The 20,828-nt window shown below is 38.9% G+C and overlaps 1 protein-coding gene across 9 annotated transcripts in view; it reads right to left on the bottom strand.

The window, feature by feature from the left end:
- Positions 1-20,828, bottom strand: part of DMXL1 (Dmx like 1) — a 99,086-nt gene that overhangs the window by 61,079 nt on the left and 17,179 nt on the right. For 8 of the 9 annotated variants that reach the window (XM_044446674.1, XM_044446675.1, XM_044446676.1 and 5 more), the window contains exons 3-10: positions 19,450-19,527; positions 16,404-16,482; positions 14,172-14,298; positions 10,440-10,506; positions 7,755-7,930; positions 6,139-6,328; positions 5,595-5,760; positions 1,032-1,244 (exon numbers count right to left, since the gene is read on the bottom strand). In XM_044446674.1, coding sequence (XP_044302609.1) covers positions 1,032-1,244; positions 5,595-5,760; positions 6,139-6,328; positions 7,755-7,930; positions 10,440-10,506; positions 14,172-14,298; positions 16,404-16,482; positions 19,450-19,527 — 1,096 coding nt within the window. Of the gene's footprint in view, positions 1-1,031; positions 1,245-5,594; positions 5,761-6,138; positions 6,329-7,754; positions 7,931-8,974; positions 10,000-10,439; positions 10,507-14,171; positions 14,299-16,403; positions 16,483-19,449; positions 19,528-20,828 lie in introns of those variants that run through there. The other variant, XM_044446682.1, reaches the window with a different exon arrangement.

The raw sequence follows: 20,828 nt of genomic DNA, 5'->3' as shown, positions 1-20,828 counted from the left end.
CAGTGATACACAAACACATGCATACGTGCTTTTGCAATGATCACTTAGGTGTCCAAAGTGCTTGAAAGATTTAGTGCTTGTGATCAACTGGGAGCCACAGTATGCTTCAGCATCAGTTCTTCCTGCCATAAGTTTGTAATTCCATATTATATTAGAAATTGCTCATTTTTCTTTGCCATATTGGACTCCTATTCTTTTCAATTGAGACCTCTGTCATTTTAAGTTCAGAAACCTTTTGTGGTAATTTAAGGGAAGCAAGCATGTGTTTGACCAAACTCACCCATCTGTCCTTGGTATACTAGTGTTTAGCGTAAATAATGGGAGAGAGACATCTGTTCAACCAGAGCCATGCCTTCATGAGGCATACCCCTTGCTCTGAGCGCGAGGTGTGTACAATTTGGAAAGATTTAGGTCAGTCCTGTGACCTCAGGCTGAGCATGTGCCCTGCCTTCTCATAACTCATGTGGAAGGAACTGCACTCCCTGCCCCTACCCCGGAGATCAAAACCACATCACATAGAAAGTGGGCACGCTGGGTGCAGGAAGAAGGGGAGGCTGGAGGTGCAGACTTCACCAATTCTAATCAGCTTCTCCAGCTCTACATCTACACAAAAATGATGGTCTAGGGAAATACCCAGCAGAAGGCAAAACAGTAACTGAGATCACTAATGCAGTGCCTTGTACCAGGCAGAGGATGAATATAAGCCTCTGAATTCAGAGGCTTGCATACATCTGCTTTAGGAGTGATGGAATCATGCCTTTCAGGGAATTATTCAAACTGTAGATAGTCAGGGTCTTCAAAAATTAAGAGATTTCCACACTTGGGACTCTAATCTAAGCAGGATGATCTTTTAAGAGTGACTTTATTTTCTCTTTATTTTTTCTAGATATATCACAAAGGGATTTAAAATGAATTTCAATTGTATAATGTTCAAAATATCAGTTATGCAATCCACTAGTTTAATATTTAGTTTCTGTTACAGAACATGTATTCTTTAAATGAGTAAAGTAAATCAACAGCGTGCTTTTTACCTTCATCAGCTTTTATATCCATCTGATTAGTTTCTTCAGTGCTGGTTTCTGAAGAAATATGCTCAAAATTCTTTTTAAGTTGTTGTAAAAAGACTTCCATTGATAGGGTAAAATGCAATTCTTTATTATTTAACCAGTGTACTACAAAAGGCCCACTTTTTTCTTCATTTTCATTGAGACTCAGAGACATGATGGAAGGGAGAAGAGGAATGTCTGCAAGCAAAAATGTAAACTTACATTCAGAGCAGAGGTAACACACATTTAAATGATATTTTGTTTTTACAGGGTTAAGTGTAATATAGATGGACATTAAAAACATGCACCACAACCACAGGATAGTTAATTTCAGCCTTTTTCAGCAGCAAACACAAAAGGAGAATCTTGCATCATATGACTTAACAGAGGTCTATCTTCATTAATCAGGGAAAAGTCATTCATAGGACTACCAATAACTAACCTGAGCTCCAACCAGCATTACATGAGCAGATTTCTACAGAACCAATGGGACTTCCCTTCCTATCCTCCCCTGCATCTTCCCACACATACTGAAAATCTGCTCCAGAATGTCCCTTGACAATTGAGCTAATTTGGGGGACACACAAGTGTTTCATGGCAGAAGACAAACCTGTTTTACCTGTGATCTCTGTTCCACTGATGCATGGATAGTACTGGATGAAGTATAGATTCAAACTATGAATCGATTTCTTTAGCACTAAAGCACCCTAAAAGTTAAATATATGCACATTCCCTGATCCTGACCATCTAAGCTAATGCAAATGTGACTGCGTGCAGATATATCACAGATATCACAAAGATTAATGGCTGAAATCTAAGTGCTTTTTTGGTGGGTGGGGAATACACCGAAGGATTTGGAACATGCCACTACAATGCCTGGCTTTTTCTCTAAAGAGCAGAATCCTATGTTATAAAACAAACTTTTGAAATTCCCTTCATTTTCAAAAGAAATGTGTTATGCAACTTCAGGAAAGGCAAGTTGCTTACCTATAACTGTCATTCTTCAAGTGGCCACCTGTGCATTCACGGATGTGGGCACTGTGCCTGCGTGGAACCTGTTTCCAGGAAGATTTAGTAGCTAAGAACGTATTGGCAGGAGGCCCCACTCACCTTGCCCCCAGCATCCATTAGAAGAGTAAGGAGTTACTGCTCTTTCTCTCAGTTCCGAATAAGACTGCCAGCCTGGCCTTGGGACTGAGGGAGGATCAATAGTACTGACCTTGCATTCGGCAAAGCCAATATTGTACAAGGGACACAAACAAAAAATAAATGAAACACTGATGCTAAGTAACTCACAACATTCAGTGGAGTTGGTGGGTGAGTTCTGTGAATGCACAGATGACCATTTGAAGAATGACAGTTAAGGTGAGCAACTAGCCTTTCTCCTTCCTGGTCCCTGTGCAGCACACGTATGGGTGACTAGTAAGCTTACCAATTCCTGAATGGTGGGTTGGTGTTGTCATGGGAGAATTGATGAGAAGACTGTTCCCCAAAACTCAGTTGGCCCTGGTACAAACATCAAATTGATAGTGGTTTGTGAAGGTACATAGTGTCAACCAGGTTGCCACCTTGCATAGGTCCTGAAGTGGAATGCTGGCATAAAGCACCGTCAGAGTTGCTCCGGCCAAATTGAATGGACTTTTCTGTGGAACTGAAAGCTGCAAACCTCACAGTTCATAGGTCAATGAAATTGTTCCTACCAGCCAGGCTGAGAATCTTTGAGGTTAAAAGGGCTGACCCCATTACAAATAAAAAATCTCTGGGTATGCTGAAAAGATTAAATCCTGGAGCAGTAGAATGTCAGCACTCTACACACATCCAGCATGAACAGCAAGAACTCCACCAGGCTGGATGGGGATGGAAAAAATGATGGTGAAATGGAGTCTTGGTTTGAATGAAAAGAAGAAATTATTTTAAGGAGAAAAGAATTATCTGGTTGCAACACCATTATCTGGTCCCGATGAAAGACAAAGTATGGAGCATCTATCCATAGGGCACAGAGTATACTGGAGAGGCAAGTGTTAGATATCAAATAAGCAGGGAAATGTTTAGTCCCTTCAGAAAGTGCCTACTCATTGCGTTTGTGAAAACAGCATGGACTGTGCTGTGGAAGAAGGGTGGCTGCCAGCTAAACTCTGATGAATATTTCAGTCCACACTGGAGCAGCATGTCCAGGTAGAAGAGCGTTTGTTCAATCATGCAGCTGTGTGGATTGAGCATCCCCCTTTGAGCATCGACCAAGAGGCAGAAAGCTTACCATTTCATTGTTCCTGGTCTCCTGGTTGCTGGTTTCAAAGCTGCCTTGAGTAAGGTGCTTAATTCAGCATGGAGAACTGAATGTATTTGCCCTAGGGACAGATCCTCCATGCTGTCAGGTGAAAGGTGAAGAAAGGGCTCAAAGAAAAACAAAAGGATGATCTGGGGCCTGGGAACAAAGCCCTATGAGGAGAGATAGAAAGAACCGGGCATGTTTAGCCCCAAGAAGAGAAGACTGAGTGGAGATAGGATGGTACTCTCCAAGTACTTGAAAGGATGTCACCCTGAGGAAGGCCGTGATCTCTTCTCAATCATCCCAAAGTACAGAACAATGGATAACAGGTTCAAGTTACAGAAAACCAGATTCTGGTTGACACATCAGAAAGAACTTACTGTTAGTGCAGTACAACAATGGAACCAATTCCCTAGGGAAGAATTCTCAGTAGGGCTGTGGGAGAGGGGACATGGACCATCTGTAACTGTTCAAGGGGGAATGAGAATGATCCCTTTGACTGTTGATTCTGAGTGGCTCCAGTGGATATTGGTCCAGTGATGGTGCAATTGGCTCCCTCAAAACCATAGTCAGTGGGAGAATGCAAAATTTTCCCTCGTCTCCTGCTCTGATACTGAGGCTGACATGGATTCAAACTTTGGTGAAAGCAATTGGTTCTTGGTGAAGGCATCTTCATTGACAATCGGTTCTGATGTGGCCAGTACCAGCCAAGAGTCCATTCAGTTCTGCTAGGGTTTGGCAACTAAATTTCTGCTGCTTTCACCTCTTGGTCAACTTTATGACCTTATTGAGTTACAACTTCCTAGTGTTGGAGGGGGTGACTGAGCTATAGACAGAGCAGTGGTGCTGGCAAGACATGGACCTCTGTGAGATCACAGAGGCAGCAGTGGACAAGTGGGAAAGCTGAAGCACTGACCACTCTGAGAGCTTTGTTCCACAGCTTGGTATAGAGATGGTCAGCACTGTACATGCAGGCCTGCTTCTTAAAAGCTTGGCAGTGGGGCACTGGTTGACTATGTGCTCCTCATCCAAGCAGAGAAAGCATGAAGTGTGCCCATTGATCGGCAGCAACTTTGGGCTGTACTGCACAAACTTGCAGAAGGTACCTCTGACAGCACCAAAACAAAGAATAGAGTGCAGAAACAATAGAACAAGAGTAAACTAGAGTTAGAGCAGTGGAAGAAAAATGTTCACAAGAGGAGGAAGAAATTGTGTTTATCGAAAAAGAATTTTTGAGAATAAATAAGAGGAAAATGCTCAAGAAAATGTAATAAGAGAAAGAGCTTACTAAGGCACTGAAAGCAGTTGAAAAAGAACTGAGGGAAAGGGAGGGAACACCTCTCTTCTATAATGGATGTTGGTATGGGACAGGGGTTACTGCCAAAATTCTCTTAGCTGCTAAATCTTTCTGGTAAGAGGCTCCATGCAAGTGTAGACCCATATGTGTGATGCACAGAGTCCATGAAGGAGGGAGGCCTACCATTTGAGAAACAAAGGTATGACTAGCCATATAGAATGAAACGTACTGTCTCTGAATATTGGATTTTGAAAAGCAGCTGCTCTTCAACCACTACTACAATAGTAATCATGTTTACCCCAACATTTCCTTCTAATAGTCCATTAGCGTGTCTATTTCATTATACTGTGTTTCAGTGATCTGTACACCACTTCAAGTACTCATTGGGCTGAACCCAATCATATACTGAATAGAATACAGCAATATTTCATCTGATTCTATAGCACCAGAGGCTGAATTGCCACACAGTAAGTGCAACAATTGCTATGTAACACATAACCATTTAATACAAGATAGCTTAGGATTGTACTTAATACCACCATCAAAACCTATGTGATTACATAGCCTAGTTTTATTTGATTGTTACTGATCTCCCTTGTCACCATTATTTTTCTCTCACATAGAACGTGGATCTGAACATGGCCAATTCAACTTGCCACTGCTGTTCTGATCCAGTTAACATGGACTATATTCTGTTAATTTTATCTCCAAGAACAGATAAAATTCTTGATTTGAAATCCATGTATCAGACTTGTGCCACAACAATTTAATGAATTCTGATACAATTATATTCGTTCTGCAGCAGTGTTTTGAAACAAAAACTATTAGTAAACACCGGGTTGTATTTAATAATGTTAGTCTAATTTAATTCTTATTCATTCTCCAATGGGTCTGTATTAAGTAGGACTAGCACAAGATACAAGCTACTATAAAATGTCCCATAATGTAGTATCCAGTACAACAAGCCTATATTCTTCATCACCTGTGGTTGGATTGATGCTGGCAGCAATATGAAAGTGACATAGTGCATTTGATTGCAGTGGAGTGTTTCGATGAACTTCATGAGGATCTTGCTGATGTGGCAAGTATCCAGTATGTGCAAGTGCTATTGATCTTCTTCTTCCCCGTCGAAAGGGCTTTAGATTTAACTGTTGGGAGTTTGAATACTGTAAATCTGTTCATATAAAATATTCAAATGCAGAAAAAATATTTTCTACAGTTTTTTTCTGTACAATGTAATATTCATTTTAAACAGGAATTGAAGATCACTGTATGCATTACTGCTAATGCACTTTAATGAAAATAGAAATTTTATGCAAAGAACTGCTTAATACAAAATTTAAAAATAGCAAATTAATTAAATGCCAAGGCCATTCTTTTCTCAACACTAAGCATTTAGTCTTGATAGCAATTTAAATACATGGGGTTGTATTTAATGTTACTACAACCAAAGTTCCATTCATTTCGATGGGACTATAACTAGATGCAACACAAATTACAAACACCTGGTAGGCTTAGCTTCTTACCTCCAAAACATTTTTCATGCTTTCTTTACTTGAAGCATTCCTTTTAAAGTTATTAGTTAACTTCACTGGTTCAGGCAAATGGCTGTATCCACCTCCATACAGCAAACTATCATTGGGCAACAAAGTCTCAGCCCAGAGACGGCAGATATTATCTTTGCAGCATGTCAACAGTACATTACAAACAGCACCGCTAAAAAAAAGTGATGTTAAGAGAGTTTACTAATTTCATTGACTATGATTTCAGAATACAACACAGAGCTATTATCCACAACAGAACATATTTCTGGCTTGAAGCCAGTTATTTTAGACAACACATATATATGAATAACCACTTGAAAGTAACATTACATAGTAGTAACATTACATAAAAAGTAACATATTAAGATGCTGTGTTTTTTTCTATCTATGTTGTGTTTTATTCTATTTTGTCTTATTGTTAAACCGTCTTGAGACGATGGTAAGGACAGTCTAAAAATTTTTAAATAAATAATAATTTTATTTTTTTTTAGAATGCAAGACTAACTACCAGTTGATTATTAGTAACCTACTGAAGTAACATACTTAGCACCAGTGCAAGCTGTCCCACTGCCCAATAGAGAACTGCCACTATTAGCTGATTCTGACACCACTGCCTCTGTCTCCCCACTCACCCACCACGTCTTTCTCCTTCCTCAGCACTAATCACACCTGTCTGCCTAGCCCATGCTCATTTCTCCACTAATTCTCTTTCCCTCCTTCCAACAATGGTGGTAGGTCCTCCTGCCACAAGAGGAAGTATAGAGTTCCCCAACTGGCCCACTCTGTTGCCTGAGGTGAGGAAGTCAACTTGCCTCATGAGAGGGCCAGACCTGAGTACAGTTCATATTAGGGTGCCTGAAACAAGAGTGGGCTTGGGTATGCTGGGTCACCGAGATAAGCTTCACAGTTTCTTTCCTCATAGCCAAGTATATTTGGATGTGATATATTGTCCATACAATAATGGTGAGGAGAAAAACCTCCCCACACACCTCAGTACTATGGGTATACCTTTTGCCACAAATACGTGCATTCATCTTAAGGAAAAATGTGATGTGTTAACTGGCTCTCATTCAAAAGCCATGTTTGGATCACCATCTATAAAGCCAAGTCCTGACAGAATTTTGGCAGCAATAATGGAAACCTAAAATATGGCCGTGATCTGCCAATATCTCACAATGCTACTAAATTAAAGGTACTTGTGTGTTCTCTCATCCCATATGGCCTAAGATATGTGGTTAAGTCTCTAACAAATTTTAAGTCACATTTCAATGGCACCAGAATGTTGCATGACAGACCCTCAGTATGTGAGGATATCTGGTTCATGAAGCTGTAAACTGTGGTAGAGATGTCACTGATTGTGGCATTTTAAAGAAGTAAATTGCATGACTCAGCAAACAACACCAGCGTTCCCTCCATATCCACAGATCCACAATTCAACAGGATGTTGAACAGATAACATTACCAGTCGTAGGTTCACAGTTCTGACTTTGCCCAATAATTAAGCAGCCATGGCTAATTAAATTGGTACATTTTTGGAAGGACACTGTTTTAGAAACACAGTGTTTTCAAAACAATGTACAGCAAGTCGTTATCCTCACCGTGGCATGTAGTTGCTTGTTTTTCGCCATGAAAACCCATTCACAGATCGAGGATGAACTAAGTAAATAAATGAGAAACCCACTTCCTGTGAGGTTGTTTCAGGTGTTGCAATTTGAGATCCAACTGCTGATTTCCAACTATCAGTGTTATACCACACCTTTACGAGACAATCATCCTGGCCCCAAAAGAAAAAAAGGCAGTGTAGTTTAGTATGTCATTTCTCTAGCTGCTACTCAGGTATCATTCTTCAACACTATCCTTCAATGGATTTTCAACATGCTTCTTATGAGACTCATGTAAAAATTGATGGCAACCTTGTAATGACATTTTCCCTCTAAAAAATAACTTTGATATTTGTAATTCTTCTTACATTATTTTCAGTCAGCCCTATATTATTCACCAAATTCACTTTGTGTCGGGGAAGGTCCGAAGCAGACCTGGGCTGCTTCTGTCTTTTGCAAAGGCCAGCAAGCAATGTGAGAGAGGAGGCTCGTTTGAAGTCTTTGCCCATTACAGAGAACACTGGAGGGATGCTTTCAACTCCCTAAGTAATTGCATGACACCTCTCCCTTTCCATGCTCTTTTTGCAATGTTTGGATAGCACAGAGGAAGACTGAGGATCTCACTTCACAATGGTGTCTTGAACAGGAATAAAAATCTGCAGTCCCGGTAAAGTGTGCTGTTACATTTTTGCTACTCCTTTTCCCCAGTCTCACATTCCTGTTTTATGTGCCTGTTCTCTACACTTGCTGGAAAATAGTTCCCCCTGCAAGCAAGCACATTCCAGCTTTAACTGCATGGGCAAAAACAAAAAAATAGCTTAGATAGTAAGTTTATCAAAACAACCAGTGTTAATGTAGGGATATCTCTTTAAATGAGATTCCTGTAATAGTAGCTGCTCTTTTATCTTAGGTTGGCAGCGGGGTCAAACATGTGAATATCACAAAAAGCTATTCTCTCTAAAATACCACCACCATCACATGAATATGCCTTGGGGAAAATGCTGTTGTGGCTAATAATTGCAATATTATGCTTCTGCAGAGGAAATCAATCCAAAGAGTACAAGAGCTGTGAAGGAAAATACATTCAGAGAAAAACAAGACACTGTATTTCAAACAAATTGATCTTTTAGCAGAGATTCATTTTATGAATATGAATTACTTCAGGGAGCAATGGGAAATTATATAACATGAATTAAATAGTATTCAAGAATACTAACCTATTTGTTAAATCATTTCTTCTTCCAGGGAACTTGAGAGAGCTCTGTACCATTAAAATAATTCCAAGCTTGTGTACTTTGGCTTTGTAAAGACCACACTTTCATTGTTGTGGTTCGTTTCATATAGGTTTCCAAAATACATATCTAACCATCACCAGCACCACCATTGTATTACATTTCTTTCTTCCTCTCTCTTCCTCTCTTCTTGTATTACACCTTTCTTCCTCTTGCAAGGACTCAAAGTAGCTTATAAGGTTCTCCAACTCTGTACTTTACCTTCACAACAAGTCTATGAGGTGGATTGGCTGAGAGTGAGTGAATTATCCAAAGTCACCCAGTGAGCTTCATAGCCAAGAGTGGGTTAGAACATGACCTTCCCAAGCCTCAGTCCAACACTCTAACCACCACACTAACTCTTCAGTCAGTTAAATTGTACTGCCTTGTATTAAGATTCCTTTCTTAAAACAAGCTAGTCTTTGGCCAACATGGAAACTCACTGACTGTTAACATACCCATTCACAACTGCTTAATATGTTATACTGGATCACAACAGGCACACTTGAATATATTACAGGGATGGCCAGACCTGCTTAACAGAAGAGCCACAAATGGTAAACGTCAAGGTGTTTGAAAGCTGCAAGTGGGTGCTCACAGGCAGTGATACCAGGTTGGCACCCACAGTGGTAAGGCACAAAATGAACTCAAAGAGCTGCATGTGGCTACTATTTACACAGATGTAAGATTGCTTGCTTAGTGAACCCCTTGTCTGAATGACTGAAACAGTTATATGTAAGGCTACTTTTGAAAATAGTTTGGCATCTACAGCTGTCCAACACAGGGCACTGTGATTCCTAGCAGGAACTGCCTAATATGATAAACTTATTAGGCCAGTATTTTACTATCTGCACTGGCTGTGAGTCCATTTTTGGGCCCAAATTCAAGTGCTGGCATTAATATTCAAAGTCCTAAATGGCTAGGAGTCCAGTTATATGCAAGACTATCTTTTCTCGTATATACCTATCCAAACCCTAGGATGGTCTTCAGTGGTCCTTCTCCAGGAGCCCCTGCCAAAGGAAGTGAAACGGGTGCCTATAAAGAAGAGGCCTTTTCTACTGTGGGTTTTCCAGAGAAGTTCACCAGGGATCTATGCTGTGCTCCATCAGATAAAAAGGTTTTCCCCCATATTCTAGTTCTTTGGTTTCTGATGGTTTAAATAAGTTATTGTATTTTAAATCTTTATATTTCTGCAATATTTTATTTGGAATCTTATTTTTATATTAACTGTAATTTTAAACTTTTGAATTGCATTTTACCATGCTGTACTTATAGTTTAAATTGTTGTGAACTGTCTAGAAAGATTCAGCTACCAAATTGTATAGAAACGCAATTTAATAAAAATAACAACTAGAAAAAGATGACATATAAACTGAAATCATAAATAAATTTGCAGTTCTATCTTGTTTACCTTCCCTGCAGTGGCAAAAAACTCCCCATCTGGTGAAAACTTCATTAAATGAACCTCAGAAGCAGTCCTGTAAAAGGGAAAGAATGTTAAACTTTACTGGAAACTTCAACAATTTAGTAAAATTGGAACATGGCAAAATGTTAGCAAAGTTGGAAAACAGCTACTTTGAAACTATCATTTCTTGTTGCTGATTAATATAGTCAAATCAACTCTCCCTTCTTATATGGACTCTGCTCAGAATAAATCCTAAGATGATGCAGCAGGTTCATTTCACTGCTAACCTTATCAAAAACATTTACATTAGATTTTTCATGGCTGTTATCAGAATTGTACATATGGCAAGTGCAGTGTGCTTATATCTTATGTTTCCACATCTGAGTTTTGGACTTAGGGTACTTAAGAGTTTTATTTTGTTTCTCTGAAGTCACATTAAAAAGTTTCAATTTATTTTACAAACACTGCATTTAAGAAATTCTACTGAACTCTATTTAGTTCTTAGTCCCAGCATTTCTATCATTGGTTTATGTTGGGAGATTTTACCATGCATCCAAGCCAAAGAACAATTTAATCAAGCAGCACTATAATGTTTTAGGACTAAATTGAGGACAGGAAGTGGAAATCACATACATGTCTAAGCAAAAAGTAATTATTCCAGGGCATTGCAAAGTTATTAGTGCAATGATCATGTAGGGATTCCCTACCCTCAGCCACCACAGTTCTCAAGGAAATATGGTTTTAATTAATTCATCCTGATGCATCAGGGGGGCGGGGCGGGGGGAGATTGTCCTATTGAAACTTCTGTCTGCCTAGACCAAAGTGGTTCTTCCTCTTTTGTTTGTTCTTCCTCCGTAAGACCCAAAGCTCATGTCTCTCTGTTTCAAGACAGGCATGGCACCAGTTTACTGAAATCTCACACTAAAATCACTTGGTTCCTGGTCTGTGACACAAACACAGACAATATACTATACTGCACTGCTGAATTACAGCAGGCTCCAAGGCTCATATCCACTCTTTAGCTGTACAACCAAGTTCTCCGGTTGCATTCAATGGAGCTCTCGGTCCCCCCTCAATGAAATCACTTGTAGCCAAAGAACCCTGGATTCTGCCACTGTCCCATTACCCCTTTCCCCAGACCACCCAACTGAGCCTGTTTAGGTCCTTTTCTAGCTGAATTAATCAGCTGCTGCCTTTCTCAATTCTTTCTGCTGCTGTAACCTAGATTTGCTGTAACATCTCTCATATCCAACCACTGTCTTCGGGAACAATCCATCAGGATTCTAGAACAGGTATCATTTACACTGTCTTCTGCAGGATCTTTTCCGTGCACTACAAACTCTAATCCTTTACCTGCTTCCTCATATGCACATATGTGAAGAGGAGGAATTAGTTCTGTTTTCCAATAAGTTTTTGATTAGAAAGCTAGTCATTTTGATCCAGTGGACACAATCAGAGCCAGGCTTCCTTTTCCACTGTCATCTGCCAATTCTTCTACAATATTTAGCTGACATGCAGGTGGCTGAGAAGAGCCACCTGTCAAACCTGTAAATCCATAACCATTTCCCTGAGGTGGATTATGCAGAAGGGACAAGTAATTGGTGTGAGTGTACATAGCTTAGGTATCACATTGAATCCCTTCCTCCACTTTCCCAGAACTTCTAGAACTGAGACTGGATTAACCCTGACCTCTCCAAACCTTAATCCAACCCAGACTCAGCATTTAAGTATGCAGTCTAGTCGTTCTTTCTGGTTCACCATACGTGGTTGATGAAGATCAGGAATATGAAGGAGGCAGTTGGGTTATGCCAAAAGTTTGCACTAAGATGTTGCTAGAAGCATGTTACACAAGTAGGCAGTAAAATTCAGGTAAACTATCCAAGCACCAGAAATACAACAAAAGGAACTTTGACGACTTCTGAGTTACAGTGGAAGTGAGTTCTTTAGACTCTGGAATATAAGCATTTGTTAAAAATAAGGAACTTGGTGAATCAGTGGATCTGCACAGTGAGAGAACAGTTTCCTAATACGTGGTAGAAGTACTGGAAAGAAATTCTCCCATAATACCAGCATGCATCGAGATACATTTGTCATGACATGTCACCAATGTTTAAAGGCCCTTTAATAAAACACATCTTTAAATGTTTGTGTCCTTGCTTTCATGTTCAGAGAGAACATTTATCAATACTTTAAGAACATCTTTTAAAGCCACTGATAAATGCCCTCAAAAAGATCTTCTAAAAAAAAAACAAAAAACAAAAATGAATGTATTTTACTTGACATTTTAAACACTGTTAAGTTACTTTACCTGACTGTTAGCTTTACTCTTGAACTGTCCACTAGGGCCATATACGGGTAAATAATCTTACGCTGATTATAGGGCACTTCTAGAACTTCACCCAGAGCCAAAGCACTTGCAACTGTAATTCTTGGTGGGCAAAATGCCTTGGAGCATTGTATAGGCCACTACGAGATCAAGCAATCCAAACTTTCTGTGGCAATTAAGTACACCAGCATTTGTTGTGCTTATGGGACTATAAAGTGGGAGACTGACCATTTGAAAACCTGGACATATTGTGTTGTGCAAACCGAGGGACCAAGGGCCATATGTACACGTTATGCAATCTAGGGTCTGTTGTTGGATTCTGTAAAAGTTATTTAGCCCTCACATAATCCACGGTTCCTCAATTCACACATTACAAGTCACGGTCAGGCACTGACTATTTAATATGGCTACATGCCACCACACACTGTAGCTAGATAAGCTATGGCAAGCTGTTTAATCATGTGAGCAGGGCCAATGGTTTTAAGGCTGCACTAGGATGTGACAGAACAGTCTGCTTCTTGAAAACAACAGAAAACCTTATACAAATTCCTGGATATATGACAGGTATGTGGCTTTACACAGAGAGATGTAGTCTACAGAAAGCATGTAGCACTGATGCTCGAAGCAAAAAGTATCACAGGGCATATGCAAGGTGATATCTAAATCTGCTGACCTGTATGATGGGGAGAAGTGCTTCAAGACTGTATCACATTTCCCAGAAAAGCTTGGGACTGGCCAATTTATAGCGATCCCTATGGGTTAGCTGGCTGAATAGTGATGCTTTGCATGCTTCTGGAGGTTCCTGAGAACAACTCCCTTTAATCTCATCAATAGCAGAAGTGAAAATACCAGGCTTAACAACCAGGTTCCCTAGACATTTTGGCCTACTACCCCCATGATGCCAGCCAACATGGTCAATGTCTCACAGTATGGGAGCTGGAGCAAAAAAACAAAAACAAAAACTGGAGATTACTGAACTTTTTTTAACCCTGCATATAAAATTACTTTGCTGCCACAATGTACCAGTTTCTTCTAGTTCCTATCATATCTCCAGGCCTCTGACTGCTCCTTCTTTAAAGCAAATGGATTCTTGAGCAAAGGTATTAACGTAACAAAAAGACTAAGCACAAACACATGTTCAGAAAATCAACATGTCTGTAATCCTTTAACAAAATCTGGGTCATTTGCTGAACATAAGGGAGGACAACAGTAATATACAAGGAAACAAGTACATCCTATATCAGTTCTTAGCACTAACATGGTTACATCATGAAATACATAATTTGCTCATTCTCTCCCTTAAGCCAAATGTATTGGTATTTTTACTCTTAGTATTTATCAATTAAGTAGATTATGTCCCAACTCCAGTGAAGTTTAAAAGATAACTAAAGTACTCTTTTAATATTTCTTACTTGCACTGCCAAATGACTTTCCAATACTGAGCATCTGCTTTTTCTTGGTTTTCATCTTCTGAATGAGTTTCAACATTGCCATTGGACCAGAGCTGCAGACAGCTGGAACTAGTCAAAAGACGAGAGCCTAGGTTTTGCAAATTTTTATAAACATATTGATTAGAATGGATAGTCGGTCAAGCTGTACACCGCAAAATATATGCTTTAACACTAAAGATGAACAGTTTTAACTACAAGAAACAACCATTAACACAATTTACAATACAAAAAGAACTATCCTTTAAGATGGTGAACTTATTTGACTAAATGAAAATTTATGACCACAGATAAAAGTTAATTAGCAAAAGTAAAAATTGCAATCCAGCCAGCAAAACCCCATTTTTGTTTATTGTCCAGAAGAAATCAGTCTAACTCTGTCCAACAACATACTTCAGCATTTGCTCTGACCATACCTAGGTTAAACACTTTTTTGCACTACTAACAGAAAGTGATAACACTGTGGAAAAGAATAGTTTCATGAGGATAAAGATGATGGGATGTTTAAGGAATTATAAAGAATTAAAAGGAATGTTTCCTCATGATTAAATATGAATCAAAAGAAACAATAGATCAAAAAGTCTTGAAAGATGACATGTGGAAGCCATAAACTACCATTTTAATTAGCCTTTTAAAATTTGGCTACACACCTAAATGTATCAAATGCCACAGCTGACACTCTTCTGTTCTTGTAAGCCTTGGTATCAGTGCTACTATTTGGTTGAGGAACTATTTCTATGCATTACTGAACAAGAGCTTAAAGGTCAATGTCAGACTTTGAAGCTTTGAGGGGGAAAGTGAAACACTTAGGCCAGATAGTTTTCTCTTTGATCCTTCCAGTTCATGGAAAAGGAATAGACAGGGAAAGAAAAGTGAAGGTCCTAAGTGAACGCCTGGCTACAAAGTTGAAGCAGGGGTTCAAGCTGAAGGAGCAGGATGGCAGCTAAGGATTGATAGGCAAATGGTCAAGGATCGTCTAACAGGGTCGAATTAGTTCAAATCAAGGGTTTGATGAACTCTATCCCAAAGTTATAAAGGAGCTGGCAGAAGAACTCTCAGAACCACTGTGTGCAATCTTGAGAAATCGGGGAGGACAGGGGATGTGCCAGATCATTGGAGAAGGGCTAATGTTGTCCTTATCTTCAAGAAAGAAAACAAAGAATAACCTGAACACTATAGACCAGTCAGTCTGATATCAATCCCTTGAAAAACTTTGGAGCAGATTATTCTGCAAACACCTTCAATGCAATGCAATGATTACTAGAAGCCGACATGGATTTGTCACGACAAATCCTGCCAGATTAATTGATTTTGTGTTTTGATAGGGTGACTGCTCCGGTTGACTGTTGGGTAACTACAATGCATAGGATAGCTAATACCCTGAAAGATAGAAATAATATTCAAGTAGTCTTGATAAGTTGAAATGCTGGGATGAAAACAGCAGAAAAAAATTCAACAGGGACAAATGCCAAGTTCTGTACCTACAAAAGAGAAAGCTAAGGCATCGTTACAAGATGGGGAATACTTGGCTCAGCAATAGTGCAAGAAGGAAGCATACTGGAATTGCTGTAAATCACAAGCTGAACATGAGTCAACGGTGTGATGTGGCTGAAAAAGGCAAATGTTATTTTAGGCTGCATTAATAGAAGCATCATTTCCAAATCTCATGAAGTACTAGTTCCCTTTTACTCAGCACTGGTTAGGCCTCATCTGGACTACTGTGTGCATTTCTGGGCATCACAGCTTAAGCAAGGTGCATACAAGCTGGAAAGGGTTCAGGGGAGAGCAAAAAGAGACTGAAACCAAAGCACTATGAGGAGAGATGGAAATAACTGGATATATTTAGCCTTGAGAAAAGGAGGAGGAGGGGAGATACGATTTTACAAGTTTTTGGGAGGCTGTCACAAAGAGGAAGGACAGTATCCCTTCTTGCTCATCCCAGGGTGTGGGCCATCAGCTCAAGTTGCAGCAAGTCAGGTTTGGATCAAATATCAGAAAGACTGTCCTGAGTGCGAGAGCAGTATGAAAATGGAAACAATTATCTTGGAAGGTTGTTGGCTCTTTCCCACTTCCAAGATGCACCTGGACGACTATCTGAGAGGGAGGATAATCTGGAGCCCTGCACTGGACAGGGAGTTGGACCTGATGGCCCTCTGGCTCCTTCCAGCTCTACTACTGTATAATTTCTGTATTTACCTGTAGGGTCCCATGTTATATTATGGACCACATCTTCCAGTAAAATTTGATCCGATTTCTGCCACTGATAATGTAATCCCTAAAAACCAAGCAAATATAAGTGTTTAATTTTCAAAATGAATATTCAGTTGAAAAATTAATTTACCAAAATATATAATTCAGTTGAAAAATTTGCTCTTAAGCTTTATGCAACAACTATGCAAGAATACCTCCATGTAACTGAGGTATCAATGACAACGTTTGTACAACATAACCTGAAACATACATTTGACTTTTGTGAAGAAAATATTAAAACAAATGTAATGAAGCACTGCAGTGCAGGACTTCAATGAACTGCAGAACTAGCTGAACATTCAATATGAAAGTTACGTCATAAAAACAATTCAATCTATATTCTGAACCCATCTTGATTAAGTAACATACACTTAATCAAGTCAAAAGTTAAGCGTTCTTCACTTTGGTTTACAGTCAACACTGTGCAAGCAGAAGTCTACTTGTACCACAGGACTTCTCTTCCCTCATGAAGTCTCTGCCTGCCCCTTTGGAACAGTTCTGCTGTGTGTGCAGAGGATTGCAATGAGAGCAGAAATCCATTCCGCTACTGGCTGCCTTTCCACTAGTAGAACAACATTATTATTATTATTATTATTATTATTAATTATTATTATTATTATAACATTTCTATGCCGCCCCTTGCTGAAACCTCAGGGCGGCTTACCTAATTATGGAGCCCTATACAATTTTACATAACAGTAAATCTAACTGCATTTGACAGAGCTTAATCCTAAATAGACATGTAGAGGATTGTTCTATAGATTACCTATCCCTTCTACAGCATATTGACATAATTAACACTTTTTCATACAGTTCCTTTGGAAAGTCTATCTAAGCATTCAAAACCACTAGTAGTCTGCCCATTTTCTTTCACTGATTCTCCAAAGGTGACTCCTAGGGTATAGGTTGAAACCAGTTAGGGCAACCATCATGCTGAAGTTAAGCAGGTCTAGTCTGGTCAGCATTCAGAGGGAAGGCCACCTACAAATTGCATGAATCCACTTTGAGTTCCACAATGGAAGAAAGGTGGAACAGAAATATAATAAATATGTATCTAAAATGAATAAGTCAGTAACATTCAGATCATAATTTACTACTTCAAAGATGCTTAGGAAACAGAAATTAAAGCCATGTAGAATAACAGCTAAGTTGAAAAGCTTCTGCTCCTTGGCCACTCTTGTTTCTACCACAGGATCAAGTTTCCAGAAAGAAAGCCTTAAGAAACCAGCATGAGGACAATAACATTTGGAAAAATACCATTTACATAGTATCCCAGCAAAATGTTGCAAAGATATTGCAGTCTCACAAGCCACACAAAAAAGTTTCTACACTATAAGTTGAATCCAAACTGTGAGCAAGAACCTCTCTGTCTACTCTTCACCACACCACTCCCTATACTTGGGCTGGAGGGTTGGGGAATCCTCAGAAGCAGAATTAGGGGACAAGGAAAAATCTGTTCTGTTAGTGGTTCTCTTCTGCTGGCAGAACATCATATTGTGCAATTCAATACAGTCTATATTTTCAGTCATCAAAACACCACCAATAGCATCAGTTCATAAAGCATTTTGTGTAAGAAAACACTGGCTCAAGCACTCAGTTTGCCAATCCAATATTACATTAAAAATCACAATAGAACAGACCTAAAGATAATACTAAAGCTTCTTCTTAGTAGAGCACTGTGGGCAAACCAAATATTTTCAAATATTATTACCTAAATCTGTATGAGTCCCATGAGTTTCAGAGAACATTCTATGTTCATCTGTAGCCATTATCTCAATGGGCAAGCATTGGTCTCGACAAACAGTAAGTATCATAGAACAGCTGGGTCAGAGAGGCCAGCATGGTCATCGAGTCCAACCCCCCGCTAGTGCAGAGGCCTGTTACACCACCCCACTCAGATAACTGTGTATTTGCTTCTTGAATGTTGCTAGTGTGGAAGAGCACACAACTGCTCTTGGCATCTGGTTGCACTGTTGTATTGCTCTTACAGTCAGGAAATTCTTCCTTGCATCTAGCCTGCAGCTGGTGTACTGCAGTTTAAGTTCATTGTTCAGTGTCCTATAGTCTGGGATGAGTGAGAGGTGGTCTTTTCCTTGTGACAGCATTTGAGGATTTGAGGTACCTATAGAGTACTATCATGTCACCTCACAGTCTCCTTTTCTCAAGGATGAACAGGCCCAGTTTTTTCAGTCTCTCTTCCTTCTTGACGGAAGACTTCCTATACAAGCCCCTTCCATGGAGACAGCTAGCACTCAGTGAGTGAAGCTTTATGATCCAGCCTGTCAGATCGCAGGATTCTGGCCTCTCCTTTTTGCCTGTTCCCTTCAAGCACACATTAAAATGTATATAGGGGACCTACCCTCTCCCAGTTAGAAGACACAGTCTGGAAGCAGTACCTGACCATGGTTTATTGCTAAATTTGAGGGACATAATCCTAGGCTAATCTATTTTGCTCTAAATGGGCTGATCTAGCACTGACGTGAGAACTGTACAACTGTTGGATGGGGTGGGGAGGGGGAGAATTGTCCCAGTAATTGTTCTCACAAGGTTAAAACATTGCTACCATTTGCTTTGAAAATTTCAATTCTCACCTAAAGGGTCACCCTATATAGGAATGGATTAGGAGGATAGTAACTGAATCTCAACATTTACTACATTATATCTGCTAACTACCATTACGGAACATTTTTCTCCCATAAAAATAATTCTACTTCTTAATTGTTTAGCAGCCCAGTTATTTAAGATGTTATTTGTGTTCATCATGTGGTTCAGAATATTATATTTAAGAAGGCATGGTTCTGCCCAGTGCTTCAACATAAGATTCAGTTACCCCATGTACAACAGCTTATGTTCCATATGAAAAACAGGTTAGACAGAAGTGTATAAATAAATACCATACTTTAAGGTATACCATGCCACTAACATCATAAGCAGCAAACCATACATCTTATATGCAATTACTTTGTGGAGATGAAGAAGATGAATCACTTACAGTATGTTGATTATTCTTCTGTTTTATTTGTTGAACTGGCTCAAAGATACAAATCATATTCCCATAAGAAGCTGCAATCTAAAACAAATTGCATTTTAAAATTAAGGTTTTTAGAAATGTTTTTATTCCAACACTATGTTACCTTCCTTGCATAACCTTAAATTTGTTTGTATCCCTATCCAAAGAATCCTTTAAAATAAATAGCAACGTTTCAGATGTTCTCAACATTATGCAAGAGATAGTCACATGCAACTTAAGACCCAACCATATCTAAAAAATTGAAGTGCATCTTTGATCATGCTTCTCTGATTCATATGGCAAATGGACTTTAAAAATGGCAAGAAAGAGATCTGCATAAGAAGCAGAGTAATCTGTAATCAGAAACACTGTAAGAAGTGTTTGATACAGATCATGATCAGGCACTTCTGGGCATCAGCTGTTCTTCAAAAAAACTCATTAGAGAGTTTTAAAAGATAAATAACATTTACAAGATTGCTAACAGAAAAAACCCTTCAGTTTAAATTAAGATTACAGAGAAGAGATGATACCATCAAAATTTATAAAATTGTGCATCCATGACTTTAAAGCAATAAAAGCATTACCAGCAGTTTCTTATATTTATTTATTTAATTAAAACATTTTTGTGCCGCCCCCATCGCAACAAAGCCTCGGGGCGGCTTACAACAGGAACAAAATTATACAATAAAAATATTAAAACCCGGTGCATCTTGGTTTTTAATATGCTGAGAAATAGTTTTTACAAAATGAAGGAAATTACATTAAATATTTAAACTTGAGCTATTGTTAATCAGAACAATATTTCTACTTCCATGATAATCAAAACAAAAACTTTAGTAGATAATTATTTTCATGGGCCTTTATTTTCTAAAAAGATACCATTCAATAAAATTGTGTATAATACAATTTTTCTCCTGAAATATGGTATAAATGCAATGAGATATATATTCAAGAAATGAGAGAAATTATTAGAAAAGCAAGCCATAACACTGAGCAAGATACATGTCAGCATGACCTAAAAGTGCCAACTGGAATTCTGTCAGAATTACACAGAACCTAAGATCATCCAAGCAATAAACACAGAAGTGTGTGCCAAAAGAAAAGACATGGAAATCACACTCTGCAATTTATCAAAGAATGAAGCAGCCCCATAGTTAATCTCTAAATTGAATCAATGCCAATACTACACAGAGTATGTTAAAGGAGGCTTTTCTGAGTCAATGTAGATCATCTGATCATTTCTCAAGCAACTCAATAATTTCATTTCATTTCGTTTCATGGAAATAAGCTGTTCTCATTTGAGTGGCAATTATTAGGCCTTGCCATGACTTACAAGTTCAGTGAATTTCATTTTTGTTTGC

This window comes from Varanus komodoensis, unplaced genomic scaffold, assembly GCF_004798865.1.
Source record: "Varanus komodoensis strain SLA01 unplaced genomic scaffold, ASM479886v1 scaffold5, whole genome shotgun sequence".
Classification (NCBI taxonomy): domain Eukaryota; kingdom Metazoa; phylum Chordata; class Lepidosauria; order Squamata; family Varanidae; genus Varanus; species Varanus komodoensis.
The sequence above is the reverse complement of the archived record's forward strand: the minus strand, read 5'-3'. Positions and strand labels throughout refer to the sequence as shown.